The sequence below is a fragment of the Canis lupus genome, chromosome 16 (genome assembly GCF_003254725.2).
Source record: "Canis lupus dingo isolate Sandy chromosome 16, ASM325472v2, whole genome shotgun sequence".
Classification (NCBI taxonomy): domain Eukaryota; kingdom Metazoa; phylum Chordata; class Mammalia; order Carnivora; family Canidae; genus Canis; species Canis lupus.
The window spans coordinates 15,362,850-15,375,970 of NC_064258.1; the positions used below are offsets into that span (position 1 = coordinate 15,362,850).

The 13,121-nt window shown below is 48.8% G+C and overlaps 1 protein-coding gene across 3 annotated transcripts in view; it reads right to left on the minus strand.

The window, feature by feature from the left end:
• The window catches only part of ZNF777 (zinc finger protein 777), a 28,072-nt gene extending 23,567 nt beyond the window's left edge, over positions 1-4,505 (minus strand). Inside the window, exon 1 of one of the 3 annotated variants that reach the window (XM_025453705.3) lies at positions 4,374-4,505. Coding sequence is in view for 1 of the 3 variants with exons in the window: in XM_025453691.3 (XP_025309476.2) it covers positions 3,619-3,735 (117 nt within the window). In the remaining 2 variants the exon portion in view is untranslated. Of the gene's footprint in view, positions 1-26; positions 2,564-3,618; positions 3,807-4,373 lie in introns of those variants that run through there. The other 2 variants (XM_025453691.3, XM_025453700.3) reach the window with 2 other exon arrangements.
• Between the last annotated feature and the right edge of the window lie 8,616 nt (positions 4,506-13,121).

The window sequence follows — 13,121 nt, forward strand, 5'->3', positions numbered from 1 at the left end:
GGGCCAGTGCTGTTTAAAAGACTTACCTCAAAGGTGACCTCGACATCTGGCCCCACTGCTTCCACTTGTGTCAGCAGGCAGTCCCAGTGTTATCTTTCCCTCCCTTCTTCCAGGAATGGGAACACACAATTACCTTACATTCTCCATACTCTCTGGTAAAAGCTGAATTGTGGACTTTATCAGTCAAATTTCTCAGAGCATTTATATGGTGTAGGTTTGCCTCTAAGACATGTTATATGGGCCCAGCCCCTCCTGGAGAGGCCAAATGCGCTTCTGGGCATCCCAGGCTGACTCCTGCTATGAGCAAAATGGGAAGAGAGACACCTTGCCCGAGCCAGGCCAGCGGATGGCAATTCAGCCACTTGTATGGAAGCCCAAGTCCCCGGGGTAGATGGTCCACTGCAGCAGGTGTATGCTGGTGGTCTGAGCTCTTCCCTACAGTTGGTGAGGTGGGGAATGAGGAGCCAAGGCCCGGGGGGACTGGATATGGGGCTGGAGCCCCCCAGTTCTGTGACTCACATCAGGATTGGTGGGGACAAGAACCAGAATGAAGACCAATTCCTTTGGGGATTTTCATTACGCACTCTCTCCCTGTTCCCCACCTTGCACACTCAAGGTTGAGAGAATTCTTGTGTCGCCAGGGAGGTGAAGCCAGGGTCTTCTGAGTGGCCAGCCCTGTGTTTACTTATCCAGACAATCAATAGCTTTAGTGGAACTCAATATAAGTTCTTCTATAGCATGTTTGTCCATTTGCTCATAATCTTCCTTCAGCGAATGCGCTGATGGCCCATCACTGTGCCATGTCCAAGTAACCTTTAATACAACCGAAATTCCCATTCTCTTCGTTTGAAAGTGAGCACATCCCCGCTGTCCAGTCTGATATACAGTATGTGCTCAATAAATGTCTGCTGAATTAATGAATGGTATAAATCATTGGGTCACGGGAAAAAACATGTTAGGGTAAATGACATTCCTTGGGTCATCTAGGAGAGCCCTCTCAACCTATTTCTATCTCCTACCACTTCTCTTTCCTTTACTTGCTCATACATTCACTTATGAGGGCCTTCACTGAGACAGCACCATGCTGTCAAGCCAAGAATTGAAAACTGAAGGCCCGTTCAAGCGGAATATTTTTGAGGTGGCATGATCCAGTAGCTCTGCAGCTAACCAGATGTGAGAGCTAATTAGTCAGATAACAGCTAACAGTTAGTCAGCATTTACTGTGCACCGTGAACTGCGTTAAGCATTTTAAAGGGTGATCTCACACGTAATCCTTAGGAAGCCCTACGAAATAGGACTCTGAGAACTGTTACCCACACTTAGCATAATGAAGACTCTGAAGCCTAGAGAGGGCCAACTAACCTGCCCAAGGTCACAGAGAGGGCTGGCTGCCGAGACTGGCCTTTCAGCCTCCACTGTAGGTTGCCTCCACTGTAGGTTGTCAACAGAGGCAGCAGCTTAGCTCAGTTAAGTGTTCTGAATCCTTTCTACCTCTAAAATTCAGAGAGGCTTGGAGATTCAACAAAGACCTGTGGGAGGTTCTATAGTGGGGGAGGCCCTGTCCATAAAGGCATTTCCACTTAAAGCTGGGATCAGGGACCCTTTTGAAAACCTAATGAAAGTTGTGAATTCTCCCCCTCAAAACACACACACACACACACACACACACACACACACACACACACAAAATTCTTCAAACACTTTCAAGTGGTTCACAGACCCCTAAACCTGAAGACTCATTAACAACTAAGCCACCTCTCAACTCTTAGTAGGTGAGGGCAGACAGGACAGCTCCCTGGGACAGAGGCCTCACACAGGGGAAATGACTAGCATAATGCAACACAATAGGGTCATTATGACCCTGTCCATGGATGGGGGTTAGGGTATTTGCCTACAACTAATAGGAGAAGGGAATTCCCTGGGGGGCCAAGTTAGTCCCCCAGAGTAATACAGGGGTTTAACTAAAACAATGGGGAGAAGCTCCAGTACAGTACCTAAAGCCAGCAGAGTAGATACCTTTACCAACTAGTTTAATCAGAGCTTAAAGGAAAATAACATTTCTTTGCTCTCTTACTAGACTGGCTCTCTCCACTTTTAGATTCGGAAGACTGTAGAGGGATGAGGGGGACACGGGGGCATACCCCCTTTTCCACCCCCAAATAACACCCCTTGCTATGATGTCCTCTATACCAATAAACCTGTGGCTTAATTTTACCCAAAGCATAAAGACAGGGATGGAGCTGTAAATATAGTATCTAAGACTAATAACCTGGCATTCTCAAACTGTTGGGGTGTGTGTGTGTGTGTGTGTGTGTGTGTTTGTGGAATTCTGGACCACGTATCATAGGATTTAACCGACCCTCCCTACCTCCTGTATCACAAGTGGATGGGTCTCCAGGATACATGCATCTTAGCAGGAAAAAATATATATACATAACCATTAATATAAATTTATTTAAAAAAAAAAAAGAAAAAGAAAGAAAGCAAGCCATGCCATTTTCTTGTGTGACCCAGTGTGGTTAACTCAGAATTATATACCACTCGAGGGCCCTGGAGACTGAAGCCCAGAGGTAGGCATTCTTAAATCTCCATTTTATTTTATTTTATTTTATTTTATTTTATTTTATTTATTTTATTTTATTTATTTTATTTTCCAAGAGAGGATTATTATTATTTATATATTTATTTTTTTTTTTTATTGAGCCGGGAGGCTCTTTAAAAAGCATATATCCCGACCCCTTCCTGTCCACGATAGTAAACTGAGGCTCACAGACGCTGACTCCCATGCAGCAATCCTGCTCCCCAGCACAGCCACTGCATCTTCAAAGAGCAGGTCTGCGGGGAGATTTTTAAGAATGGCCCACTACACAAGACCGTCAGCCACTAAGCCCTTAGGAGCTCGCTCCCCAGACCCCATCCGTCCCGACGCCCCTAATTTGGCGGGGGGCCCCCCTCCAGACACAGTGGCTGCAGGCCCAGGCGCCCGAGCCCGAGGGTCACCTGCTCCCCACGACGCTGCGCAGCCGCTCGCCGGGCTGGGCGCTGCCCGGCCTCTCACCCCGCCGTCACCTCCCCCCCGCCCCCCCGACGGGCCGCGTCCACCACGCGGAGGGCCAGGCCCCCACCGCCCGAACCCAGGGGAGGCCGCCGCCAGAGCCGCCCCCTCCCCGTCCAGGCCCGCCGCCCGGGAAGGCAGGCATTTCTGGGGACGCGGGCACCGGGCCACGGAGGACTCGCTACGTGACCTTGGGGCAGGCCGGGCAGGTCGCCGCCAGGCGTCTGTGCCTCAGTGTCTCCGCTCTGAGAAATGGGAGAGCCGCGTCAGCGCCGCGCTCCGGCCGCGGGAGGCTCGGCGGGGGCGAGCTCTGCGGAAAACGTGCGGCGGCAACCCCGACGGACGCAGCGCCGGCTCCGCAGGGAGCGAGGCGCGCCGCCCCGGGCGCCCACCCCCGGGCCCGCGAGCGCGCCAGGCCCCGGCGTCCCCGCAGCCTCGCCCGGACGGCGGCCGGATCCTCGGCCCCGCTCCCATCCCGCAGCCCCCCCCGTTAAGGGGCGCGCGAGCCCTCCGGCCCCCACCCCCACCCCCCGCCCCCACGTCGCGGCGTCTCCGACCCTTACCGAGACCCCAGGCCGGGCCGCCGAGCCCGGGACGCGCAGGCCGTCCCCCGGGCCCCGAGTCCGCGCGTCCGTGCGCGCGCGGGCCGCCCTCACCGGAGCCGGGGCCGCCTCGGCCATGGCCGTGCGCTGTCCGGCCCGGCCCGGAGTCGCCGCCGCCGCCGCGCGGCCCCACGCAGGCCGGCCCCCGGCCTCTCCGCAGGCGGCGCCCGCCCGGCCCTGCCTTCCCCGCCCGGGCCGCGCGGCCGTCGGGCCCGGCCTGCTCGGGGCGGGCGGGGACGGAGCGGCCGAGCCGGGCGGCGGCGTCGGAGCGGGGCGCGCGGCGGTGCGGGCGGCCGGGCGGGCTGCGCCCCGGCCGCGAGCTGGGCCCCGGCCCTCAGCACCGGCCCCCGGCCCGCGCGCGGCCCCTGTGCGGCCGCGGCTGCGACCCCGGCTCCGGCCCCGGCCCCGGCTGCGAGCTGCGCTGCCGTCCCGGCGCCTCTTCAGCAGGGGAGCTGCACAGCAGCTGCCATGTTGATACAAACTGCATCCTGGGAGGCATGTCCCTCTCAGGCCGTTTAAAGAGAAACACTCCGAGGCTCGTCGGAGGCTGCAGGAACCCAGACAGCTCCATCTACAGCCGGTAGGAGCGAACAGTGTCGAGCGAGCCGCCGGGCGGCGACGGACACGCCCTGAGCCCCGGGCCAGCCCGTCGTGGAGCCCGGGCCGCGCCGCGCGGCCTGCCCCGCTCCGGCCCCCCCCGCCCGCCGGCCTCTCACCTGGGGTCCTCGCCTCCCCGGCGGCCTCGGCGAGACCCGGGGGCGGGAGAGCCGAGCGCGAACGGCCGCGCGCAGCCGAGGCGACGTGCCGGGGTCTGGAGGCGGCTTGATTGGCTCCGACAGCCTCTTCCTCCCGCCGGGTCCCCCTGCTCCTCTCAAACCCAGAACCCGGGTCGTTCCCTTTCAAAACCTGCGCGCACAAAGGGAGCTCAGAAACCCGTCACACCAGAGACAGCCCGAGTTCATGTGACCAGCTCTGTGCAGCCCGGGTTCCAGGGAAGCGGGCTGTGGTTCCAAGGGTAACAAGGGGGTGGGTGCTTTTGTCCAACGCCCGAGGGTTGTTTTCGACGCGAAAGGACACAGTTGCGAGCATCAGAGGGAGCTGGGGCTGGAAGGGGCCGGACCCGTCATTTGGGAGGAAACTGAGGCCGAGTGGGAAAGAGACGAAGTTGCTGTGCCAGTCCCTCGTAGGAATGCTCTCTCTCACCTTGAGAGACAGCCCAAAAGAAATGGTAGAGCCTAGGGTTGGCGGCTCCCTTTCCTGGACAGGTTCACCTACACTCATGTTTGTGGGATAGCTACTGGGCGGAGGGAACCAGAAATGATATTTGGGGGCGCGGGAGGTAGGAAGGAAGGAAGGAAGGAAGGAAGGATAGCAGGCCCCCTGGGGACAAGTGACAAAAACCCTACTGGAACTACCTTAAAGGGGGAAGAAAGATAGGATATCTTTGTTCACCTCTGGGGACCCCAGGGGGCGGCCAGGGATGGAGCTGCTTTGGAAGGCAGCAGGAGCAGGACTCAGGATGCCAGTCAGCCCAGACGTCTCTTTAAAAATGGAAAGTTATGGATACAGGTAAGGCCAGTGCCCTGGACCCCATTTCCTTCCCTTCCCAGAGGTTGGAGATCCCACTCATGTCCTCGTGAATCAGTGAACAGTATATACCGCTGGGTTTGGTATTTTAAATGTTTATGTGAATGATGTAATTCACTCCATATCAGATTGCAGCTTGCTCTTTTTTTTTTTTTAAGCATCATTGTTTTTGAGATACAGTCATGTTTAAACAAGAATATCTGGTTCATTCATTTTAACCACTATATAGTATTTCACTGAATAAATAAACTCCAGTTTACTTCCCTTTCCCCCGAGGGGAATGAAAACAAACCTGCTGCCAGGAACATCTGCACTCCTATCTCATTGTGTAGGTTTGACTTTCTCTGGGAGAGACCCCAAGACTTCCCTAAGTTCACCAAACCGCTCACCAGTGAGGTGGCGCCCAGCGACGCTCCCACCAACAGTGCATGGGGTCCTGTTTTCAGAGCCTTGCCAACAGTTACTGATTCTGGGCTTTGAACCTTGTCAACACAATGAGTTTGAAATCATAGTTCACTGTCTTACTTTGTGTTTGATATTTGTATTTCCCAGGTTATTACGAGAATTGAACACCCTTTCATATGTACTAGACATTTTGGTTGCTCACTCTTCAGATTTTCTCTTCATATCCTTCCTGTCATGAACTCTTTTTCTTACTGGTTTGTAGGTTTTTGTTTTTGTTTTAGTTTTGTAACTGTGAACCTGTCATCAAACTTAATGTGCTTACTGATAGGATTGCATTTTATTTTATTATTTATTTTAAAGATTTTATTCATTTATTTGAGAGAGAGAGAGAGCGAGAGCGAGAGCATAAGATTGGGGGAGACGGAGAAGCAGAGTCCCTGCTTAGCAAGGAGCCCCACGTAGGACTGGCATGACCTGAGCTAAAGGCAGATACTTCACCAACTGAGCCACCCAGGCACCCCTATATCCTACCTTATGTGAGTTATATCACTTCACTTCAATGCATTAATCTTACAGCAGGTTAGCCACCATCTTTTGTGTTATTGGTAGCGTGCATTTAATGTTTCCAAATGTGATAATCAGGAATTTGAGTCCTCTAACTCTGCTCTTTTCTTTCCAGATTGTTTTGGGCCATTCGGGATGCCTTGAACTTCCATTTGAATTTTAGGATCAGCTTGTGAATTTCTACAACTAAGCCAGCTAGAATTTTGATGGGGTCCAGAAATCAACTAATCTGCTAATATCCCTCGAAGAAGTACCCAGATGGATGAATATATGATCATTCTTTTTCAGATGAATGTAAGATAAGAAATTCAGTATTAATTCTGGATTTTCTTATTACCAAAGTAAAACGAAAGACTCCAACCACCTGAGTAGTTAACTTATTTAAATTTATTTTCCTTTGTCTTCTGGTATATGTGAAAAGTGGAAGAATAAAAATATACCTTCCATTTGACATTTTTAACATGAATCTACTTTTATAACTGTATATCCTCTTGGTATATTTCCCCCCTCAAGATTACTAGTTGCATATTTGATACATTAATATTAAATAAATATTCTGTAATCAGCTGAAATTTTTTGTTATAAGCTTTTTACAGTAGCAATTGTTCCAAAGAACAAACATGTAAAGCAGTATTAAAATAGGAGCTGGGGCACCTGACTGGCTCAGTTGATAGAACATGCAACTCTTTTTTTTTTTTAAGAAATATTTATTTATTTGAGAGAGAGAATGAGTTTGCACATAAGCTAGGGGGACGGGCAGAGAGAGGGAAAGAGAATCTGAAGCAGATTCTGTGCTCAGCGTGGAGCCTGACAGAGGGCTGGATTCCACAACCGGGAGATCATGACCTGAGCCGATACCAAAAGTTGGCTACTTAACTGAGTCACCCAGGTGCCCCATAGCATGCAACTCTTGAGCTTGGGGTTGTGACTTCAAACCCCATGTTCAGTGTAGAGATTATTTAAAATCTTTTTTTTTTAAATGTGAGTACAAGGAGTTTTGCTTTTTTTCTTAAATGGTTCTTCTCTGTTGCAAACATTTTGTTTTTTTTTTTTTTTAAGATTTTATTTATTCATGAGAGACACAGAGAGAGAGAGAGGCAGAGACACAGGCAGAGGGAGAAGCAGGCTCCACTCAGGGAGCCCAATGTGGGAATCGATCCTGGATCCCCAGGATCACACCCCAACTGTAGGCAGCACTAAACCGCTGCACCACTGGGGCTGCCCGCAAACATTTTATATATCCTTTTATTATTTCTAATTTATTATGCTGTGATTTTTAAAAAATTTTTTATTTATTTATGATAGTCACACAGAGAGAGAGAGAGAGAGAGAGAGAGGGAGGCAGAGACATAGGCAGAGGGAGAAGCAGGCTCCATGCACCGGGAGCCCGACGTGGGATTCGATCCCAGGTCTCCAGGATCGCTCCCTGGGCCAAAGGCAGGCGCTAAACCGCTGTGCCACCCAGGGATCCCTTATGCTGTGATTTTAAAAAGGGGTCTGAATAAAATTGGTTATTTGGAATTTGTTATGATCTGCTTTGCAGCCAGCTTTTGTAAATATTTCATGCATGCTTGAAAAGAACATAAAATCTCTAATTGTTTGGAGAGAATTAGTTTAATACACTTTTCAAATATTCTAGATTCTTACTAATTTTTGTTTGTCTTATCAAATAGAGGTATATAGAAATCTCCCATTGTGATTGTTTTTCAAAATTTCCCTCATAATTCTGTCATGTTTTGCTTTATATGAGTCCATGTTGTTAGGTACATGGTACCTTATTTTTTTCATAATACAGTGATCCTGTTTATCCTAGTAATGCTTCTAGGATCAAAGTCTATTTTTGGGGAGCCTGGGTGGCTCAGTTGGTTGAGCTGCCTTTGGTTCAGGTCATGATCCCAGGGTCCCAGAATCGAGCCCCATATTGCTAAGCAGAGAGCCTGCTTCTCCTTCTCCCTCTGCTGCTTCCCCTGTTCTTGCTCTCTCCCTGTCAAATAAATAAATAAATAAATAAGATCATTTTTAAAAGTCTCTTTGGGGCCACCTGGGTGGTTCAGCGGTTGAGCATCTGCCTTCAGCTCAGGGTGTGATCCCAGGGTCCTGGGATCAAGTCCTGCATCAGGTTTCCCACAACGAGCCTGTTTCTCCCTCTGCCTATGTCTCTGCCTCTCTCTCTGTGTCTCTCATGAATAAATAAATAAAATCTTATTAAAAGTCTGTTTTGTCTAAAGGTATTTACTAGTCCATTTTCTTTCGATGAGTGTTTGCTAGTCCAGCTTTTCTCAATTCTTTACTTTGCACTGCATTGTACTCTTAAGTTTTAGGTAAATCTCTTATAAACTGTGTGACAAGATGTCAAGTGTCATTTTGTCCTTGTCTGGAGATCGAGGCTAAGGCCCAGAGCTGAGCAGCCCACAATCTACCCCACAACTTACTTTTGTGTGGCCAGAAGGAGTTGGGACAGTCATTCACCTGCGGAGCTTTACTAGGAGGCCCCACCTGAGAGCGGGCATCTCGTCCTCACACACGTACATGTACAAAGAGGACAGGAGAGGAGGCAGTGCTTGGTCACCCTCCTCTTTCCACGTGAGAGCATTCACAGTGTCCTCTGTGGAGCCCAGGACTATGCTTGTCGCCCTTTCCAGGCTCCCTCTTCCATCACAGGGAAGAAGGGAAGTACTCTGGATACGGATCCCCCAAAGTTTGTGAGTACCCTTGCACATGGAAGTGGATGGCTTTTAACGCAGAGATTTCTGAAGGCTTAAAGACATCACAGGCAAAGGAGAGGCTACTCCCATCCTGCTCCAGCTCCCCTCGGACCCCAATGATGCAAGATAAGACCCAAGGAGCTTCCTTGACCTCCTGTAAAGGAGCATGTAGTGGAAGGGGACCTCTGAGGTGCCCACATGCCCACAGGCCACATAATGGAGGGTGACTCCTGGGAAGAGTAGGGGCAGACATTTCTTGATAGCCCTCGGGAAATGCTTCTCCCTGACAGAGGAAGTCAGGATAAAGCTGAGGACTACGCCCAAGACCACCTCATGTCGCCCCTCCTGGAAACCATGGTACCCATAGACCTTCACAGTCCCAGGTGAACCAAGCTGAACAAAGTTTCTATGGCAACACACAGGTGCACATCCTCCTTCACGTCCTTTATGAACCCTCCATGCTTTGGCCAAAGGTGAGGCTTTGTGAAGGCCTAAGTTAGAGTGAAGGAAGTGTGGGAAGACTAGATCCTGGGACTCCAGGACCACACCCCGAGCTGAAGGCAGGCTCTAAACCGCTGAGCCACCCAGGGATTCCCTGATCTCTATTTTTATCATAGAAGTGTCACTGGTCACTCTGATACCTTTTCCTTTCATGTCAATCTGTCTTTTTCTCCAGCTGCTTTTAGGATTTTCTTTTTGTTTTTGGTGGTTCTAGTTTCAGCACGATGTTTCTACCTGTGGCTTTACCTTTGAGCTTGAGGATTGGCCTCTTGAGTTTGAGGATTTATGTCTTCCATCGTCTTGAAGCTCGTCAGCCTTTCTTTTATAAATTTATTTCCTCCTGGAGGAAATAAATTATCTCTTTCTAAATGAGAAAATATGATTAGATAGATCTATTGTGGGTGTTTTAATCTCTGCTCTTAAACATATCACATATGTTTTGTGTCTCCATCCATCATTTTCTCTTTCATGCTGGGTATTTTTCTCATCTGTAGCTCATTTTACTAATTCTTTGCAGCCCTGTTTAGGTCAGCTGTTTAACCCATCAACTGAGTTTTTAAAAGTTCAAGGACTATTTTATTTCCAGAAATTTTGTTGTTTTTTCAAATATTACTTTCTTTTCTTTCTTTTTTTTTGAACCTTTTCTTTCTTTTTTATGATAGTCACAGAGAGAGAGAGAGAGAGAGAGAGAGAGAGGTGCAGAGACACAGGCAGAGGGAGAAGCAGGCTCCATGCACCAGGAGCCCGATGTGGGATTCGATCCCGGGTCTCCAGGATCGCACCCTGGGCCAAAGGCGGGCGCCAAACCACTGCGCCACCCAGGGATCCCAATATTACTTTCTTTTTAATAGTATCTTGATTTTTTCTTAAGGTTCGATTTTTTTTTCTATTTACCAGGCATTTCCCATGCCGCTTCTTCCACTTTCTGCCCTTTGTTAGTTTTATGTCTTATAAAACTATTCCTGTCTTATTCTATTTTGAATTCATGTATGAATTCAAGTTCTTGGATTGTGATCCTGCCTGTTTGTTGTATTCTCACTAATGGTGGACTATTTCCTTGTGGGTTTTGCAATATGTGATTGTGAGCTTATATTGAGCCAGGCTCACGGTCTGGATTGTGGGATAATTCCTCCTGTTTTGGGTTTCCTTCAGCCAGAAACCTCAAGTGCTATCATTGGTCCTTGTCCAGTTTTTATGGCAATTGATCTGCCCTGTGGGTAATGTAAATTTGAATCTCACCCACTGCAAGGTACAAGCTGTAGTTCTAGATTCTTAAGGAAGATATTGCCCCACCCACTACTATCACCCAGAGCCCAGCCTGAGGCATCAGCTTTTTGTTCTTTGTGGCAGCAGTGGAGTTCTTCTGCCACTCAGATCTTTAGGAATTTACCATTCAGCTACAAGGAGTGCTGTTAGCTGACAGCTCCAGTTATTAATGCCTTCAGGAAATGCGTTGGCTTTCAAGCTTAGGCCACGTTGTACTTGGGCAGTCCCAGCCAGTGAGTGAGCAGGTGAGTTTTTAGGGCCTGGGCATTTCTGCTCAATACAGGATTCCTCGAATAGGAATTACTTGCTCTAGTATCCTTTGTTTGGTTTGGTGGAAGTTCATCAGAACCACAGCATGGGGATGCCTGGGTGGCTCAGCGGTTGATCCCAGTTGACACCCTGCCTTTGGCTTAGGGCATGATTGCAGTTCAGGGATTGAGTCCCACATCAGAATCCCTGTGAAGAGCCTGCTTCTCCCTCTGCCTATGTTTCTGCCTCTCTCTGTGTCTCTCGTGAATAAATAAATAAAATCTTAAAAAAAAAAAAAAAAAAAAAGAACCACAGCATGTTCTGTTCTTGCTGCCCAAACCTGCTTGCACTCCTCGTCCCTTTCATGGATGTTAGGTCTGTGCCCTGGTCAGAGATTTTGCCTGCAAAATCCTGCTTCTTCATGCCTTTACCTTTCATAGCATTATTTCCCCCTAAACCTCCTGCACTTTAAAGTGTGTCTCGACATCTGCTTCCTGAGGACCCAACTAAATATCATCTTTTAGTGTTGGGTGCATTTTTTCTAAACCATGTATTTTCTGAATATGAGGCCTTTGGGGGACTTTCTCTGGAGGAGGCATCAGCTCCAACTCTGAACTTCATGGGCCCAAGGCCTATATAACCTTCTTCTCCCAACCCTGTTAGATGCAACAGTCATTCACACGCTTATAATGTGGGTGTTGTTTTGTCTTCATTTCTGGTACACTAGGATTTCCCTTTATTCCATCCTAAGCTATTTAAAATTATGTTTATTATATCCCATCTGGAATTTCCAGATATTTCCATCAGGTTATACAACCCGCAATATTTGCATTTATTTCTTTTTGCCCTATTTTTGAAGACAAATTATTTAAGTGTATATGTTTAATGTCCAAATTGTGCTTTTAATATTTTTAAATAATCATGTGTAAATTGCACAATACTCAGGGTTCAAAGGAGCTTGACAATTATGTCAAATCAGGCACTTTGTTTATAGCTGTCAGGGAAGAAAGCCTGCCTTATGACTTGTGTAAGTGTACTGCCTCAGCTTTATACATACCCCTTTATTATTTTATTATTTTTAAAAATATTTTATTTATTTATTCATGAGAGACATGGGGGGGGTGGCGCGGGCAGAGACACAGGCAGAGGGAGAAGCAGGCTCCATGCAGGGAGCCTGATGTGGGACTCGATTCCAGGTCCCCAGGATCATGCCCCGAGCCAAAGGCAGATGCTCAACCTCTGAGCCACTCAGGTGTCCCTACATACCCCTTTATACACACTTCCAGGAACACATTATATGCAAAGTCGGGGAGCATCTAATCAGAAGACAGAAGAAGCCTGAGCAAGGGCACTTCAGTGCCATCTTCAGAGACACCAGGGACAGCTAGGTGATGCTGAGCCATGATCTGAGGGGTAAAGAGTGTACCAGGTGCATGGGGGTGTGGTGGGCATTGCATGTAGCAGAAACAGCATGTGCAGAGACATGGAATAGCATGGTGCTCAGGGAAGACAGGCAGTCCAGTTTAGGCAGGAGATGAAGATAGGGAGGAGTCAGCTATGCTGGACTAAAATTTGGATTTTCAGCAAGTAGGTGATGGGAGCTATTGAAGGATTTTAAGCCAGGGAGCAAGAGTGCTCCAATTTCCCTGTTAGAAAGGTCACCCTGGGTCAGTATGAGGGGTGGAATGGGGCAGGACGAGGTGGGAGTTACACCCTTGAGGCTCAGGAGGAACCTCAGAGGAGGAGGGGTTATCTTCCCAAGACTGAAGACATAATAGAGTAATAGTTAAAGGGGCCAGCACAGTCCTCAAAGGTCTTGATGCCATTGAAATGCTTAAGGCACAATTGATCCCTCTCATCTTAAGTCTGCCTGGGAGCAGGACAAAGATGTACCACTGCTACATAATGGAAAGTCAGAAGGTATGGGGGCCATCTCTGGAGGCATCAGGAATAGAATGAAGTTGTGGAAAGATGAAGAAAAGATGTCAGGAGTCGGGCAGCAGAGGGTGGCTGAGACGAAGGAATGGCTAGGCATGATGAACCTCAAATGTTATAACATGGGAGCATCCGCGGAGGATTTGGCCTGGCCTCAGACAGGAGGTGAGAAATGCCCTGGGACTTAGGGTAGTAAGCCAGACATGGCCCCCCAAAGCTGTCCACATCCTAATTTCTAGAATCTGTGAATAT